The following is a 19109-nucleotide window of genomic DNA, read 5'->3' as shown; positions in this document are numbered from 1 at the left end:
TTTGATGCTATAAAAAGTAGATGTTACATCATGATTGGCAGCTCTGTTGACCAATAAGGCTCATGCAGCGCTGTGTGCACCAGATTATCAGTCGTTCAAAGGTAATCCACCAGGATTGATCCTATACGATAGGATCAGATTTTAAAATTTGGTTGTTCAAAGGATCACATAATGGGATAAGATCAGGTAATCCTCTGCTAGGTTCAGGATCACTTTGATTAAAAAAAACAGGATAATCCTGATCCTAGCAGACGGGATTATGAGGAAGAAATGTAACTAAAACTCATCAAGTGGTCAAAAAAGACAACTAGAACTGATAAAAATAGTGAGGAGAATAATCAACTGCATTTTGACACCAAACTAAATATTTATGTCATATATTTTATCAATTTATTTCATGCATTTGATTGTGATGGATGTATTTCTTAAAGGCATAAGGTATAATCTGGACTGGATTTTTTGTATTTGTTAAAATCATAAAGAAATAAAATATATCATATGACATTTTTAAAATGCTTTTTCTTCATATTGTTCCATCTTAAAATAATATCACGTCATGTGACCCCATGTTGGCTGTTCTACCTCTTGTTCTTCCCAATATTTGAAAAATGCTCAAATATTTTCAATTTAAATGATTGCACCCCCACTAGTCATGAGAAAGACGCGCTTTAATAGAAAATACAGGATTTAATTGACAATTAAATATTCCACCAAATAATTATTGATATTAAAAATAACATGATTAAAATGCACATAGACTCAATGTACTTCTAGTGATGAAAGATACAAAAGAAAACTCAAAGTACTTGGTCTTTTTCGATTCTCTGTTTTCAAATTGTGTGGATTTTGGCGCCCCCTGCTTTTCTTTTAAAGCACTGGTAATCCAGATTTGCTGATCCTTAAAAGTCTGTATCTGGATCAGGGTTATCCTATCCAGTTTTTCTTTGAACAACTGGGATGAAAGTGAGCCGGATGACATGATCCTGAGAGAGAAAAAAAACTGAATTACCAGATCCAGATCATTCTTTTGAACAACCATGCCCAGAGTACAAGAGGAACAGTGAGAGGAAAGGTAACAAACACAAGAGTCTTTGAACTTTCCATGACTGTGAGTGTCTGCTTCAAACCAACACCAAAATCTGTTTTACTGTGTTCTGTGTCACCTTTGACCTTTTGTTATGAAGTGTAATTTGTTTTCATTTGAGAAGCGGTGTTACATCAATGTCTCGATGCCACCAGCCAGATCCCTTTGCTCCCACTGACATCACCAGTGTAATATGTCTACACGGGGTATTTTGGCTTCATTCTCAACAATGGAATCAGACAGAGAAGCGCTGTCCATATTGATATACAGTCAATGTGTTAAATATCCTTTCACCTTACAGTTAGTCGTTTGATTCTGTCTCTTTGACCAGAGCAGAAACAGCGTGGGTTTCGACTTATTTTGAACATGCTTTTTAAAGGAGTTAAATGAATTAATAAATCAAGCTGCACGCTGGTTCACTGGTTAGAGCTGTTACCTCACAGCGAGGAGATTCCTGGTTTGAATCATCATCTGACAGGAGCCTCTCTGGGTAGAGTCTACATGTTCTCCCTGTGCATGTGTGGGTTCTCTCCTTGTACTCCTCCCACAGTCCAAAGACATGCTTGTTAGGTTAACTGGAGACTCTAAATTACCAGTAGGTGTCAATGTGAGTGTGTCTGGTTGTCTGTCTCTAAATGTCAGCCCTGTGATTGGCTGGTGACCAGCCCAGGGTGTAACCCCGCCTCTCGCCCAATGACAGCTGGGATCGGCTCCAGCCTCCCATGACCCCAATCAGGAAAAGCGGTATAAGCAATGGATGGATGGATAATTAAATAAATGACAAAAGTACAGTGTTTTAATCATTGCGTACACACTTAACACAGTACACTGTACACAGTTATTAAATTGGACACACAGTGATCAAAATGTCAGCCCAGATTTGCACAACTAAACGCACATTCTCAGCTCCCTCACTTTTTTCAAAACACTACAAACACACAATTCTCTATGTTTAAACACATCATTCAAAACCGACACCATGCATGTTCATTTTAAACACTGCCAGAAACAGAACACGCAATCAAGGATCTCCACCTGTGCTGCAACCATAAAAAAGACATCATCCAACATCATGCACATTCAAAATAAAATCAATCATCAGTCAATCTTTATCTGTATAGCGTCAACTCATAACAATATCTGGAGACACTTTACAAAAAGCAGGTAAAAGACCTTACTCATTGTTATGTTTTACAGACACTGCAGGGACACATGAATTCTTAAACTCTGAACCTCAGAGCAGACAGGAGCAGCTCGTACTCTGTATGAAGAACTCGGAATGTGCCGCTGACAGCCTGATCGGTTCAAAAACAGTCTGCAGGGACGTGTGATGTTTACCTCACATAATAAATTATGCAGTCTGATTCAGTCGTATCAGTTTGTTTTTTAACTGCACAGACAGTTCGCCAAACCGTGTTATACCAATCCTGATGAGGTTCTCTAAGGCTGCCTGTTAAAAATAAACATACATTTCATTCAGGAATACTCTCGTCATAGAGTTAACTATTTATTGCTCTGATGGTTTGTACAGTTGTATTTGGCTGTATCGGTTCTGGTCTTAGCTCTCAGCAGGATCAGTGCAGCATGCCACAGATTTTGCAAACCTTTATTTCCCCCCATGGGAACGTGCAGAACAGAACCTGAATGTGCATGTAATGATACTGACATCTTGCAGACATAACAATCAAACAATTCATCCTAGAATATAAAATCTGCTGACTGGAGCTGGTGGAGGTCGGGTGGTGGTCTAGCAGCAGAGTGGATGTGATGCAGGAGGAGTGAGAGGCAGAACGGTTTAAATAGACCGCCTTGTTGTCAGAGTGTGATGATGATTGGTTGGCATTGGGCTGGTTCTCAGATCAGCTGATAGCCACTTGTAGGACTACCGTATTCTGCCTGCTCTAACGTAGGGCTCCATTTATGATCAACACAGTGAACCCTCAGATGACGTAAGAAATGTAACTGTCTTACTGACATTCAGGACAAGATGGTTGACATCACAACAATTCACAAACCTTCAGATCTCTAAAACGTAGTCGGATATGTCACCACATATTTCAGGTGAATTAGGACATATGGTTAATATGTCTCTACTGTCAGAAGGTATTTATGTATAAGTAGAAAACGTTTGCATGGAATTACTGTTTTGATGTGATGTATCGATATATCGAGGTGCGGCTGTGGATCAGTGGTACTGTCAATTGTCTCTTAAGGTCAGGGGTTTGATCCCCTGCAGCCACATGTCTATAATAATGTGTTGGGCAAGACGCTTAACCCCAAATTGCTTCCACTGCTTTCGGAGGCGGTGTATAGAATCATTCATTCATTTTTGTATTTGTTCCATACATGTCAAAAATCACAACAGAAAAAAAAAAAGAAAGAGTCACAATTTATTGCCTGCCCCTTACTCAAAAAGCAAACAAGAAATGTCTGGATGGTCTGTCCAATTACAGTCAATGAATGAATATCATGCCAACATAAAACAAATCTGACAATTAGAGACAGAAATTAGAAGGAAAACACACACAAAACACTAAAACTGCCACTTTCATACAGTCTGATCACTTTCTCCTTGTACATTTTCTTAAACTGAAATATCTGAACACAACCTGTCAAATTATTATTTAAAGAATTCCACAATTTGATTCCGATTACAGAAACAAACTTCTGTTTTGAAGTCGTCCGTACAAACTGGTGCTTAAATTAAATGTTCTCCTATGCTCTTCATCTTCTGAAGTACAAACAAACATCTTTTGTAAACTTTCTGGTAATACTTTACTCTTTTCTCTGAACATAACTACAAGTGTCTATAACTCAACTAAATCTTTCAGTTTCAATAAACCTGATCTTAAAAACAACCCGTTGTTGTGCTCTCTATAGTGGACTTTATGAATAACTCTTACCGCTATTTTCTGTAAAATAAATAACTTACCCCACACTTCAACACAATAACTAAAATAAGGCAAAATAAGTGAACAATATGAAATCCTTAGTACTTTATAATCCAGCAGAAACTTTGCTTTGTTTAAAACAAACGAAGATCTTGGACACCTTTTTTTTTTTTTTTTTTTTTACATATATTTGATTTCCACATTAATTTATCATCCACGATCACACCCCAAAAAAAGGAATACTAACTCCATCTATAGACAACAAAACGTTTTCATCCTTATTTTGATCTGCAATAATCATATCATCTGCATATCATCTTAGTTTTATTCAAATTGAAGGATAACTTATTTTTGTCAAACCGTGCTTTTAATTTGATGAGTTAATACTGATCTTTAATCAGCAGCCTCTACCATCAGTGTGTGAATGTGTAGGTGTGACCTGAGGTGTAAAAACACTTTGAGTAGTCAGAAGACTAGAAAATAAATATATAAGCTCAAGTCCATTTACCGTATTGTTGTGATCTGATATCTGTTTATTTATGTTTTTAATGCTCTTTGACATTTTAACACAGTATTAAGTATCTTTTTAAGAAGGCCCTATAGTTTCAGGAACTGTGTTTTAAATTCAATAGTGGAAAAAAAAACTGTGTTTTCAAGTGGAGCCCAATGATCTGATCACCATGCTGTTGATGACCAGGAGGGGGCGCTGCAGCACACCAGACTCTGCTGATCATTTCAACCTGCAGTAAACGACAGTCTCATATTCATCAGAGGAAAACCTGCAGGTCCCAAAGAACTGGTGCTAACTGAGGCACTGGCTGCGAACCAGCTCTATAACTGGTTTAATGGAAAACTGGCCACAGAGTGTTCGTTTGATGTGTGGATGATTCAGGACACTCATTAAAGATGGACAAAAATCACGTTTTAGACGCATCATAAAGTAGTAAAATAACAAGTATGTACTTTCTGTTGTTCACCAGCAAGCGGCGCTGCTGACACATTTCTATTAAATGTATTTAGTCCTTTTTCTATTTGAAGGTTTTTCCTTGTTGGAGCTCCAAGAGGGTTGTGTGTGTGTGTGTGTGAGTGTGTGTGTGTGTGTGTGTGTGTGTGTGTGTGTGTGTGTGTGTGTGTGTGTGTGTGTGTGTGTGTGTGTGTGTGTGTGTGTGTGTGTGTGTGTGTGTGTGAGAGAGAGAGAGAGAGAGAGAGAGAGAGAGAGAGAGAGGCTCGAGCTCCAGCCAGACAGACGCCAGTGGAGTTGTATGAGCGCGTTCACGCTGCACGCGCTGCTCTGATCCTGGACCTGCAGAGGACCCGGACTAGTGTCAGAACCAGGATCAGGAACAGGAGAGCTGGACCTGCCGGAGTTACATCAGAGTTTTATAGATTATTATTAATAACTTTGTTTAAAAGAAGAGAGAGACAAACATCCTGCTGCTCATACCGGGGCTCTGTGTCGGATCATCGTAGTGATGAGGAGTAATACAGAGGGCTGTTAGTTTATTGTGTGTGTGTGTGTGTGTGTGTGTGTGTGCGTGCGTGTGCGTGTGTGCGCGTGCGCGTGCATATGTGTGTGTCTGATCAGTGTGACTTTAGTTAAATCTCTGATTTTTCTGTTTGGTCCTCTGCATGAGCTGTGTGTCCTTTCTTCAGCCGAGCAGCTGCAGCTCTGCAGCCTGTGCTGTGCTCAGTTTGTGTGTGTGTGTGTGTGTGTGTGTGTGTGTGTGTGTGTGTGTGTGTGTGTGTGAGAGAGAGAGAGTGAGAGAGCCTGTGTGTGTATGAGTGTTCTCGGTGTGTGTGTGTCAGTGTGTGTGCGGGTTATTCACAGAGCTGCTATGCAGACTGAGTGGAGCCACAGTCAGACAGCCTCAGTGTGAGCTCACAGAGAAACGCTCACAGCTGACAGAGCTCTGCAGGAGGACTCGTGCAGGACAGCAGATGTTTCTCACTCTGTGGACTGATGTGGACAGATGTGGATTATTCAGGATGCAGATCTGCAGACTGAGAGGAGCCACAGTAAACTTGCTGCAGTAACATCCTGTCAGAGCAGGATTCAGACTTTAGGATCCTCAGATTGTGGATTACTGAATGGACTCTAAAGTTTCACAGACTCAGACCTGAACTCAAGTCCCCGGACCTGCTGATAGAAATGGAATTGGTGTTTGCACCAGGTGGAGGTTTGGACAGATGACAGCGGATACAACTTTTTAATTCAAACCTTTTTGAGGTTCAATTTCAGCTCCACGTGTTGATTTAATTCTACTCTGTTGGTGACGTTATAATCAGAGGATGAAGAACCTGGATCAACTGAGTCAGACCTGGAACAGGTCCATCAGCAAAGACCCGGTCCTGGTCTCTAATAAGAAGTTCAAGAGGAAGTCCCGGGAGCCTAAAAGACTGTGTAGTGACCCGGAGCCTGACAGGGCCAGGTCTTTTCCTGCAGACGGGTCCGATGTGGACTCTGCAGATGAGGCGGCCCCCCTGCGGAGACAGCTGATGCAAGCCGAGTCCAGGTCTGCAGGGATCCTGTCAGGACTCACAGAGGGCGGGGATACTCGAGCTCACAGCGGGGCCTTAGACATGAGGATCGGCATAAACGTGCCTTCCATCACCCCCAAACTGACCCAGGTCCCGTCCCCCTCACTCTCTGAGATCTCCCACTGGTCTCCCACCATCTCCCAGCCCCTGACGCACAGACTCAGACCGGGCCACAGGTCCACCTTCTCTCTGTCAGCATCCACCAGCAGCAGCCTCTCTCTGGAGCCCGCACTGACAGGACTGCCTATGCCCAGAACTCCCCAGTCCTCCCAGAGTCAGGAGCACCTGGAGCCTCAGGCCCAGTCCCCAAGGGTGAGTGTGGACTAGGGATGTTACCAGGTGACCGATTCCTTGTCAGAAATGTAAATTCAGACTGAGCAACTAGCCTAAAGCTAAGAAAACACTTTGCACTTTTCATTTAAAAGTGTCTGCAGGTAAACGATGTGATTCAGTTTTCAGAGTGTAACAAACGTTAACAGGGCTAACACTGCTAGCCGTCAGTCAACTGGTGGGGAGTAGACGTCCACATATCTGTGCTGAATGTAGTAACTCATTGCTCTGGTCGATATTACAGCTTAACCTGACTCAGCCTATATCAAACTTTATCTTAATTTTATAGATCAAAACACTGACAGAGCTGCACTGCTGCTACAAGATGCTATCCTGTGCTTGTTTACTTCAGGGTTGTAGAGTGAGGAGAGCAGGCCCATTACCCGGAGCCACTCGTAGTCCACTGCAGTCGTATGATGGCATTCACTGAACAATGACATCCGAACTGTGACGGTACAGGACAAATTAGAATACCGTTACTAGTGAGGGCAATGACGTTTAACCGTTGAGTCGATTAAACACACCGACCTTGTGTGGACGGTTCTTACCAAAGGCTGCATAAAAGATTTAGAGCTCCCTCTACTGACTGGTTGCAGTATAAACCCGCCTCCTTCATGTTAACAGAAGGACATGAGTCGAATTATGAAATCAAAATGCGCATCAGATACATTTTTATCAAACCTGGTTTTAGTTACAATTGTGCCAATTTGTGTTGAAGTTATCTATGTTTCGGAGGAGTTTCTTTTTAATTAGTGATGTTGACAATTGAGGCTCCTGTGTTGCTCTGTGCTCCAGATAATGAGAGTAGAGTAGGAACGTTGAGAGAGTGTCTTCTTGAACCCACCTGACCTTTGACCTTTTATCAGTAAATTAAATGTGTTAAATGTTTGTGTCAGAAAGGAAGGAGACAGAGATGTGCTGTCCATTTTAATGTACAGTCTATGGTCTGAAGAACACACACACACACACACACACACACACACACACACACACACACACACACACACAGTCTGAGCCTGCAGGTCAGCTTCAGTCTTGAACACTCACACACATGAAACACAGAGTTCTGGTACACGTGTGTCCACCGGGCTTCAGCTCTAATAACTCTCTCTCTCTCTTTCAGGACTCTCCCAGGAAGCGGGCCGGGCTGAATGAAGATGGACCCGGACCTGGGCATGAACATGAACATGAACATGGACTTGGACATGGACTTGGACTTGGACTTGGACTTGGACTTGGACATGGACCTGCACATGCACATGCACATGGACATGGACATGGACATGGACGTATTCCAGAGGTGAAAGCGGTCCAGCAGACCAGGAGGCTGCTTGCCAACGCTCGAGAGAGGACCAGAGTCCACACCATCAGTGCTGCGTTTGAAGCGCTGAGGAAACAGGTAAGAATTACAACACACACACACACACACACACACACATGCACTCTCAAACACCAGAGAGAGACACTTCAGAGCTGTGTGAGTTATTTACACAGTTTATCCAAAGATCTGAGCATGCACTAGTCTGTGGCTGTTGACTCCGAGCATGCTCAGTGAAGAACATGTACTGGTACAGTTACTACTGTCTGTTTTTACAATCTACATAACTGTTGGGGATATCAGCCACATTTGAGCTGGTACCAGACATGTACGAGGTGGTATCAGCCAGGTTTAAGTGAGTTTGAAACATGTTTAAGGTGGTATCCAAATAGAGGCAAAAGTAGGAAAAAAAAAATTAAAATAAAAACATGTTAAGCAATAGATTGTATGAATAATGGACGTAATCCTAGTGAAGTCACCCATTGGTTACTGAACAGACGTAATGATACCCAGTGGTGGTGGTCGCCATATTGGAAATGCTGACTCTAACGTTCAATCAATCTAGAAACAGACTAAGTGGTGATGCTGAGGATGGCCTGAATCCTCCTGGCAAACAGCTACTACGCCCCTTACCATGCATATGAATTACTAACTCTTAGGCTTAATAAGATATAAAGATTTAGCCCATGAAGAGGCTAATGAACTACCAAAAACAGTTTTTTTAAAACCAGGCTGTAAACATATTTACTTCTGCTGTTAATTTTTAACATGGGGCTCTTTGAGGATGAACTCACGTTTGGAGACAGCCTCAAGTGGACACCAGAAAAACTGCAATTTTTGCACTTTCACATTGGCTTAATTGTGCAGCATTGGAGGTCAATGCTAAACTAAAGCCTTACCCTGTGTGTGTGTGTGTGTGCTTGTGTGTGTGTGCAGGTGCCGTGTTACTCGTACGGACAGAAGCTTTCCAAGTTAGCCATCCTGCGTATCGCCTGTAACTACATCCTGTCTCTGGCTCAGCTGGCGGAGCTGGACTACAGTCCGGACCGATCCAGTCTGAGCTTCTCTCAGTGTGTGGACCAGTGTACAAGAACGCTGCAGGCCGAGGGGCGGAGCAAGAAGAGGAAGGTCGGCAACACACAAGCAAACATCAACACAAACACATCAATGTACACATAAACAACGTGTTCACATTGAGGGTCTCATACACACACACAGAATCACTCATCAATACATGCACTCTATAACATTCCAGCATATTTTAGTAAGAAGCGTCCCTGTTCTGTGTGTGTGTTTGTGCGCGTGTGAGTGTGAGTGTGTGTGTTAATCTGTGACACACTCAGTCACTTTGTGCAGTTTCACACTCTGCACTCATGTCACCCTTTAGATGTAAAATAGCTGAGAGCAGTTTCTGTGTGTGTGTAACTTTGTGTAAGAGAGTGGATGTGTACAGTCTGTTTCTGTGTGTGTGTGCGTGTGCGTGTGTGTGTGTGTTCTCAGTCCCAGACACCAGATGTTTAGAGTGGAGGGGAAGTGGAGCTGGCGCCATGAAGGGCAGAGGGCAGCGAGAAGGCACGCGAACTGAAACCACACACACACATACACACATACACACACACACACACACACACACACACACACACACACACACACACACACACACACACACACACACACACACACACACACACAAACTCTTGGCACATTCCCCAGCAGTCTCTGCAGCACATTCTCTCTCTCTCTCTGCAGGCCATCTGCTCCAACATACTTTGAAACAAGGAGGGGAAAAAACACAGTCATCATCAGCCTGTCAGACAGCAGCAGCTGCTGGTGTGTGTGTGTGTGTGTGTGTGTGTGTGTGGGGAAATGTATTTTTTTATTCTCTCAGAGACACTAAGTCTGAGCGCTGTGTTAGCAGGAAAACAGACGTTTTTGTTTCTTTTTTGATGTTGCAGCAGCTGAAACAGGCTGATATCACAGAGCAAAGTGTAAAACGACACACCATCAATGAATCAACAATCAATCTTATCTATATTATCCAAGGACACTTTCCATAAGGAGCAGGTCTGGACATCTGCAGAAACTGGAGGGAAGTTCACGCTGCAGTCAGCCTATAGCAGCATAACTAGGAGCTGGTACAAGCCTGAGCCAGCCCTCACTATAAGCTTTATCAAAAAAGGAAAGTTTTAAGAGAGAGTGTTTCTGCCTCCAGGACCTGGACTCTTTAAAGGAGAAGGGCCTGATAACTGAAGCCTCTACCTGCCATTTACAGGTTGTGAAGCAGCTTTCCCAACCTTGGGGTACAGACCCCATGGGGGGGGGCACCTGTGTCTGATCGGACTTAACGCTTTGTTAGCTCTTAAGACCCCCGCCGTCCTTCGGTCCTAGTTGGACGGTCGGTGAGCGTCGTCGCCATAAGTTTTTGCGATGTGTCCGGCTCCATTGCTACCTGTCTGCCTTTTTTTTGGCTGATTCGACATGTTGAAACGGCAGTTAGGACACGGTCTCACTGGCCATCCGTACCGTGCCCAAACACGCTTCAACGCTAAAGTCCAGTTAGTTTGTCCAGTGTGACCGCTCCGTATCGTGCTCAGGCACGGTACACTTCCTTGGCTTTGGCACACTTCAGAGAGGTTTCATGTCTGTATCTGACTAACATGAGACAATATAAGACACAAAGTAGCTGTTATGTTCTCTGTGTTGTTCTCTGATGTGCGGGCGCCTGCCGCGCGTCTGTTTTATTTTTTAATTTATTTATGGCTGTGTCTGATTAAAATGGCTTAAAATAAGTTGTAAAGTAACTGTCATGCTCTGTGTTGTTCTCTGATGTGCAGACGCGGACTCGACTGTGCGTCTCTCTCTCTCTCTCTCTCTCTCTCTTTCTCTCGTCCGCCTGTTTGTAAACTGAGCACGCTTCATAATAACAGAAAGCGTGTATGTGTTGTATTAAGACGTTATGTACAAGAGGTAATCGTGCTTAGGCACGGATAGTCCTGTATAGTGTGACCGCGGGCCGTGCAGGTCAGCGTGGGAATGGCGCTGCGGGGGGGACAAGCACGGTACAGATGACCAGTGTGACCGCGCCCTAAGTGAGAGGACTCTCTCTGATTGGCTGTTGGGAAGTTTCATTTCTCTCCAGCTCTCCTCTCAGGTTCTGTAAAGCCCCTTGAGCATGCTGCTGTAGTATCCATGCTTTCACCCATTAGTTTCTCCTTATTTGTCTCCGCCTCTTCTTTTCTTTTTCCACTAAAAGACCAAGAACTGACAACGCCAGCACCATTTTCAACTTTTTATCAGACATTATTCTCCATTAGTAGACTACCTATAATACGAGTGGTGACCGACAGCGCTGTGAAAATGGTCTTCTCTATCATAACAAAGGACTACCGCCCCCTGCTGGCATGGAGAGTTATTTCCTCTCTCTCGTGAAGAACGTTCGTGGTTGGCCGTAGTCTTTGTGGTGTGTTGAAGTGCAACTTTTTGGCCAAGACTAAAGGCGAGGTGAGGCGACGCCACAAGCAGCCTTCATCGCCTCTAGTTCTTTGCTGTCTGCTTGGTGTGTCAGGGCCTTTACTGGCGTTTTTTCCTCCTCTCTAGATCCTTTCTCCTGTTGTATTTACTCTCAGATAAACGTCACTTTGGATAAAAGCGTAACAAGCTGTAGGATTGTTATAAATGATAGTTTGTGTTAGTGTCTGATTTTAGGGTCAATATGTCACTGATGTCAAGTTTACAGTCCGTGTTTAGGTTACTGACTTTCTCAGCTTAGCCATTAGCTGCGTTAGCATCTCAACATTCACTTCTGTCTGTCTCTGTTGTTTTCATTCTCACATTTTATCATTTTTAATATTTCTGGTATTTGATCACAGTTTTTTACACATTGACATCCACACAGGTTTGATTGGTTTAAAAACATAATTTTATGTGTCATACGATTCCTGAAGTCAGCCAATCAGTACGCTTGATTTGTAAACAGGGCCTGTTCTCTTAGTCTGAGGACTCAGCTGAGAGACCAGAATTTAATTTATGTTTAAATGCTTCCTCTGTGTGTTTCAGGAGTGATGCTGACAGACAGACCAGGACCATGACTAGGATCAGGACCTTGATCTGGATGTGGATCTAAAAGAGGACTTAGATTCTGGGAGAAGGACTTAGACAGACTTTGAGGATCATTATGGAGAGTTCTTGATGTTTCAATGATGACCCGCTTCACAATTTGGACGAACATCTTAATTTTTTTGAAAATGAGATTATGAACTCCTGTATGTGATGATCAGCGGATTAATAATCCCATTACCATGGATACAGACAGACCCCACACAGGTGTATGTGATGATCAGCGGATTAATAATCCCGTTACCATGGATACAGACAGACCTCACACAGGTGTATGTGATGATCAGCGGATTAATAATCCCGTTACCATGGATACAGACAGACCTCACACAGGTGTATGTGATGATCAGCGGATTAATAATCCCGTTACCATGGATACAGACAGACCTCACACAGGTGTATGTGATGAACAGCGCATTAATAATCCCGTTACCATGGATACAGACAGACCTCACACAGGTGTATGTGATGATCAGCGGATTAATAATCCCGTTACCATGGATACAGACAGACCTCACACAGGTGTATGTGATGATCAGCGGATTAATAATCCCGTTACCATGGATACAGACAGACCTCACACAGGTGTATGTGATGAACAGTGCATTAATAATCCCGTTACCATGGATACAGACAGACCTCACACAGGTGTATGTGATGAACAGCGCATTAATAATCCCGTTACCATGGATACAGACAGACCTCACACGGGTATATGTGATGATCAGCGGATTAATAATCCCGTTACCATGGAAACCGACAGACCTCACAAAGGTGTATGTGATGATTAGCGGATTAATATCCCGTTACCATGGAAACCGACAGACCTCACAAAGGTGTATGTGATGATCAGCGGATTAATATCCCGTTACCATGGAAACCGACAGACCTCACAAAGGTGTATGTGATGATCAACGGATAAATAATCCTGTTACCATGGAAACCGACAGACCTCACACAGTTGCATGTGATGATCATTGGATTAATAATCCTGTTACCATGGAAACCGACAGACCTCACACAGGTGTATGTGATAACCTTTTTTTTTAACAGATTGATGAAGCTCATCGGGTTTAGAAAAGCTCCAGAAAGTTTAATGAAACCAACGTTGCAGTTTTTAACAGCTCCCCCGTTCATTCAGTGTTATATCTTTTAGTTTGACATTTAATACATTCGTTATATTTCAGAATATGTCCGTTTTGTTTCTCCTGTAAAATAAAATATTTTAACATGATTGTTCTAACTGTTATTATTCAAACGTTTTATTTCTAAGAGCTTTGACGTTTGTGTGCTTGTGTGTATGTGTGTGTGTGTGTGTGCATATGTGTGTTTAGGAGAGTGGTTCTCAACTCGTCTAGCCTCAGGACCCACCACTAACTCCTCCATGAAAAAACCGCTGCCCAAATATCTGATACTTTTTGACCAATAATATTTATTTAATGAAAAATTGTGCAGTTTGGACATCAGTAGGTACAAAACAAACATGTTTAAAAAGCCAAAACAGACTTTTTACACACGTTTTGTTTTCCAGGATCACATTCGTGACCCACTGAAAATGTCTACGTGACCCCCCTCTGGGTCCCGACCCCCTAGTTGAGAACCACTGGTTTAGGACATTAAACTGAGGATTCTTTAGTTTTAGTGTGTTTAGATTTGTATTCTCCTTCAGTCATCAGAGCAAATAAGGTTTGTACTTCAGATATATTGTCATTTATAATCAGATCTGTAGGTAACATCTGTCTGGTGAAAAACACCTGTTAATGTCACCTGTGTGATGGACTCATCTCTCAATCACAGCTGTAAGAATAATCAGAACTTTATTAGTAAAGCTAATGATTTTCAATAACTCATTTAACAAAAATCACTAACAATAACTTAACGATTGTTATAAGAACTAAACATAATACATGTATTAATAAAAACTCTAAATATATCATTAATAACTATAATGAAACCGAAATATAAAAAACTTTCATGATATTTAATGTTCATAATGTAAAAAAAATCACTGACAATAAAAACTCTGTGGAGGAACACTGCCACCTGCTGTTTGGAGAGAGTAATGCATTTATTTAAAGTAATTTTAAATTGATGATGTAGATTCTGTATATCTGTGACATCACACAGGTAAATATTCTGTATGATGTCACACAGGTAAATATTCACAGGTACCCTCAGAGGTTTTTTAGTGACCTGTGCATTGGGTTAATCAGCCTCTTTTGGCCCGACAGATGACCTGATCACAGGTGTCTCTCACAGAAAGTGTGTGTGTGTGTGTGTGTGTAGGCCTTGGTTATATCCAATCAGCTGTGACCTCAGGAGTTTTATCTAAAATCAATAAATACATTTATCACTATTTATTCATATATCTAAATGAAAAAAACATGTTTTGTTTGGTTTGAAATATGTTCACCTTTATTGAAAGGACAGGTAAGGATCCACAGGAGATGTGGGGGAGGATAGAGAGAAAAGGGTCGAGGTCGGGACTCGTACCTGTTCGGTTATTTTTAGGTTTAGAGTTTTTTTTAAATGAAATGTGGTCATCGTGTTTGATCCTCTCAGCGTCTGAAGGTCAAACACACTCTCTCAGGTGAGCTCTGATAGGTCCTCAGAAACATCCATGTGAGGTGACGAGTCCCATCAAGCTTCCTTTGTTTACATTCTTGTGCTTCTAGCTGGCTAACTTTAGCTTTCAGCTCGTCAGGTGAAGAGTTGCCTGAAGCTCCATTAAAGAGCACAGGTAACAAACAGTCTGTAAATAAACTGAATACAGACCATAGTTTAACTCTAAACACACTTTATAAATCCTGCATTCAGATTTAATATCAACTGTATAAATGTTACACAGACTCCTGACTGACAGCTGTCATTCTGGGGGAGGGGTTGATAAAGTCCAGTCCCCGTCCTCAGTTGGTCTGTAGTTTGAATCCCCCTTCCCCTCCACAGACACAGTGTGTTCAGTGTGTCAGCGGACCACACACACGTCCAGGATACAGAACCGGGCTCTGCAGGTGGGACATGGGACTTGACTGGACAGCCAGGTCTCAGGTCTCTGCTGGTCCTGACGACTCGCAAACCACCGACCCAGACAGGACAGACACCACATGGGTCTGCAGAAACACCTCTGACAGTCCGAGTCCCCTTCCGACTCTGAACACAAACAAACGAACGACATGAATACACACAGTCTGTACCTCAGAAGAAGTAAACACACACAGTCTTACCTTCAGTGTGGCAGAGTGTGACCAGCTTGCTGTTAGCAGGAACCTGCATACAGCCGATACACGGCTCCAGATCCTAAAAGACACACACACACACACCATCAGCCTGAAGACAGTCCCATTGTTTCACACATTTTGTATCTATTTACAATTTATAAAGCAGTGCTTTATGTTCTGCTTTTCTAAGATTTATTTTTGGGCTTTTTGTGCCTTTAATGGAGAGATAGGACAGTGGATAGAGTCGGAAATCAGGGAGAGAGAGAGAGAGAGTGAGTGGGGAATGACATGTGGGAAAGGAGCCACATGTGGGATTTGAACCTGAGCCGTCTGCTTGGTGGACGACAGCCTCCGTACATGGAGCACGCCCACTAACCACTGTGCCACTAGCGCCCCGATGTTCTGCTCTTATTTTGCATTCTGAGGATGGGGGAGCCTGATATTAGGATTGTAAATATATTAATGGTGCTTTATTCTCTACCTCATCTGCTCATCTTACTTCCCTTCAGTTCTCTTATCAACACACCTGCACCTCTCCTTTCTTCCACACAGCAGCTTGTTATTTAAAGCTCATCAGCAGTAAGCTGCCTGATCAAATAACATTGCCCACGTTTTGAAATGTTTCTCTACATATTGTGTTGAAACATCAGGAGACTGGCACTTATCGATGAGGGCTCTACATACAGTCGGCATACTTTTCTCGCTCTTTGTTTTGCTCTCGCCTGCAGTGATTTTATAGATAAAGGTTGGAAATACACTTTGACAGCCACAAATGTACCTGGGGCAGCCCATCCGGTTATTATGTGTGGGAAACCCTGACATGTCACAACGTCGCCACACACACACACACACACACACACACACACACACACACACACACACACACACACACACACACACACACACACACACACACACACACACACACACACACACACACACACACACACACACACACACACACACACACACACACACACACACACACACACACACACACACACACACACACACACACACACACACACACACACACACACACACACACACACACACACACACACACACACACACACACACAGAGCAGCGTACCTGTCCACTGGGCAGGGTGTAGGGGGGGTTGAGGTCCACCTGAGCCCTGAAGGTGTCCAGGAAGAGTTCACTGATGGTCTGATGGATCACCACATTAGCTGAGCTCCTGATGGGAGCGTGAAGCTTCTCTCTGAGCTCCGAGTACTCTGTGGAGTTCAGACTGAGGAGGGGGAGAGGGGTCAGTATAAACACACATACATACAGGTGTGTACAGGTGTGTACAGGTGTGTACAGGTGTGTACAGGTGTGTACCTGATGTGGAAGGCTCTGGCTGCAGGGTTGATGCTTTCCACTCTTAGGGTGAGGATCTGTGTCGGGGAGGTGGAGTCTGGACTCAGCTGATGCTGTCTGGACTCTGTGACGGTTACATGACACTCAGACTGCAGGGCGATGTAGACGTGATAGGTGGTCACCTGCACAGGCACACACATACACACACTGAGGATCTGTGTCGGGGAGGTGGAGTCTGGACTCAGCTGATGCTGTCTGGACTCTGTGACGGTTACATGACACTCAGACTGCAGGGCGATGTAGACGTGATAGGTGGTCACCTGCACAGGCACACACATACACACACTGTCATCCATGTATTTGAATACGTGTTGGTGAATTGTAAGATGATGGGGCACCGGGGACCTAGTGGTTTAGGTCTGACCTGTGGCTCCTTTCCCGTGTGTCTTTCCCCACTCTCTCTCTCTCTTGCCCTGATTTCTGACTCTATCCACTCACCCCTGGGCAAGTATCGTATATGAAAAAAAAAAGAAAAACTATATACTGCTCTGTCTGACAGGTGAGCGACTCACCTTCAGCACCCAGGTGTCGGTGATGATTACTCGTGCTCCAGGAGCTCCTGTAGCGAACTTGTCGATGCGTCTGAACTCGGTGTTGATGCTGGAGGCCACAGAGCCCCAGTTGGAGTGGGGGGGCTGGACGTGGGCCTGCAGGGCCCGGCTGATTGGATGGTAGGTCCAATTGCGTCTGGACCAATAGACGACAAGCATCCAGCCGAGCAGCTGGAGGCCGAGAGAGACGAGGAGGAAGGTCCTCCACCCGTCACTCACCTGGACAAACAACATGAGCCAAGAAGTTATCAGTCATCTGTAACCAATAGAGAGGGAGTGTCAGATATCAGGCTGCAGCGCTATTGTTCTCCAGCAGGGGGAGACAGACAGATAAAGAGACACACACACACAGACACAGACACACACACACACACAGACACACAGACACACAGACACAGACACAGACACAGACACAGACAGACAAATGCAGACAGACTGAGAGATACACACACAGACAGGCTGGCTGACCTGGTGGACATAAAGAAGGTTTTTGTCAGGAGCGGCGAGACACATGCCCAAGTAGTAACCTGCAGAGAAGAAAAACAATAAGAAGCTCAGAGTCATGTTTCCTGTTTGCTCTGAGACTGTCTCTCTCACACACACACACACACACACACACACACACACACACACACACACACACACACACACACACACACACACACACACACACACACACACACACAGTTTGCAGGTCATATTTACACAGGCTAATGAAAATGCGTCTTCTACCGAGTCTACAGAACAATAAGGGCACTTAACTTTATTAAGAATAAACTTCACATACTTTATCATCACAGATCTGTCCCCAGAAATAACATTTATACCGTTTCTAACACTTCCGCGAGCTGCATGTCATTCTTGGCAGGGATGCATTTCTCGACATAACACCAGTTTACATAACTGTATGTGAGTCTGTGAATTACTCATAGGCAGGGGGGTTATCAGTCATTATGTGACTGACATTGATTTGATCAGCCTGTATGTATAAGGAGTCTGTTTTTTTACCCAGAGGCAGGGCGCTGTGGACCAGCACGGTGACGCTGGTCCTGCGGACGTGGTACTGGGTGAAGCCCAAATCCTCGCTGCCGAGCCAGGAGCCGAACAGGTTCTGAACGGTGATCCCGGCGGACCTGAACTCTGTGGGGGTGAAGACGAAGCATAGACAGAATACTATATAGGCCAAAGTAAAACTTAGCTCCGGCGGACTCTCCATATTGCACCCCGGATCAGACCCCGGACTTCACTGTGGGATCTGTTTGTTTATTATCCTGCGCTACTTCCACGTCACCTTCTTCTTCTACGCTCTGATACAGGAGGTAAGTGAAGAGGTGTGTGCTGCCACCTGCTGATCTGAAAGAGCACTACACCAACTATCAGAGGAGTAGTGATGGGAAAAGCAGTTCTTTTCAGTGTACTGAATCAGTAGAATCAGTTCAGTAAAGTGATTCGTTCAAAAGATTCGTTCACCGAATCGTTCAGTACTTCTCCGCAGCTCTGTCTGTGAATCAGAATTTAATAAACTGAAACACGGCTGAATGTTTAGTTCTGCTCGCGATCGTACTGAGAACAGCCGGTGGTGAATAATAAACCAATGAGCTGAGAATTTAGTTGGATAAAGTTACAGTTTGCAAACTGAAAGCTGCTAAAACAATCACATTTATTTTCCCCGACCGTTCT

The 19109-nt window shown here is 43.7% G+C and overlaps 2 protein-coding genes across 4 annotated transcripts in view; one reads left to right on the top strand and one right to left on the bottom strand.

The window, feature by feature from the left end:
- atoh8 (atonal bHLH transcription factor 8) overlaps positions 1-13511 on the top strand; it is a 90942-nt gene extending 77431 nt beyond the window's left edge. Inside the window, exons 2-7 of one of the 3 annotated variants that reach the window (XR_009674711.1) lie at positions 5040-5524; positions 5561-6825; positions 7967-8242; positions 9098-9289; positions 9911-9991; positions 12218-13511. Coding sequence is in view for 2 of the 3 variants with exons in the window: in XM_061049035.1 (XP_060905018.1) it covers positions 6265-6825; positions 7967-8242; positions 9098-9289; positions 12218-12223 (1035 nt within the window). In the remaining variant the exon portion in view is untranslated. Of the gene's footprint in view, positions 1-5039; positions 6826-7966; positions 8243-9097; positions 9290-9910; positions 9992-12217 lie in introns of all 3 variants that reach the window. The other 2 variants (XM_061049035.1, XM_061049036.1) reach the window with 2 other exon arrangements.
- A 1153-nt stretch (positions 13512-14664) lies between these two features.
- Positions 14665-18732, bottom strand: tmem129 (transmembrane protein 129, E3 ubiquitin protein ligase). The gene is made up of 7 exons (XM_061049024.1): positions 18438-18732; positions 17898-17956; positions 17391-17648; positions 16840-17000; positions 16588-16747; positions 15502-15574; positions 14665-15427 (listed from the first exon to the last, which is right to left on the bottom strand). The coding sequence occupies exons 1-7, from the start codon at positions 18643-18645 to the stop codon at positions 15243-15245; spliced, it is 1104 nt and encodes a 367-aa protein (XP_060905007.1). The 5' UTR covers positions 18646-18732; the 3' UTR covers positions 14665-15242.
- Between the last annotated feature and the right edge of the window lie 377 nt (positions 18733-19109).

The sequence above is a fragment of the Labrus mixtus genome, chromosome 10 (assembly GCF_963584025.1).
Source record: "Labrus mixtus chromosome 10, fLabMix1.1, whole genome shotgun sequence".
Classification (NCBI taxonomy): domain Eukaryota; kingdom Metazoa; phylum Chordata; class Actinopteri; order Labriformes; family Labridae; genus Labrus; species Labrus mixtus.
This window is presented reverse-complemented; position numbering and strand designations above follow the sequence as displayed.

Coding starts and splice junctions, on each gene's coding strand:
- tmem129 (XM_061049024.1), bottom strand. CDS start 18,645: ATGGAGAGTCCGCCGGAGCTAAGTTTTACTTTGGCCTATATAGTATTC. Junction 17,649..17,897: donor ACCTTCTTTATGTCCACCAG/GTCAGCCAGCCT, acceptor TTGTTTGTCCAG/GTGAGTGACGGGTGGAGGAC. Junction 16,748..16,839: donor GCCAGAGCCTTCCACATCAG/GTACACACCTGT, acceptor CCCCCTCCTCAG/TCTGAACTCCACAGAGTACT.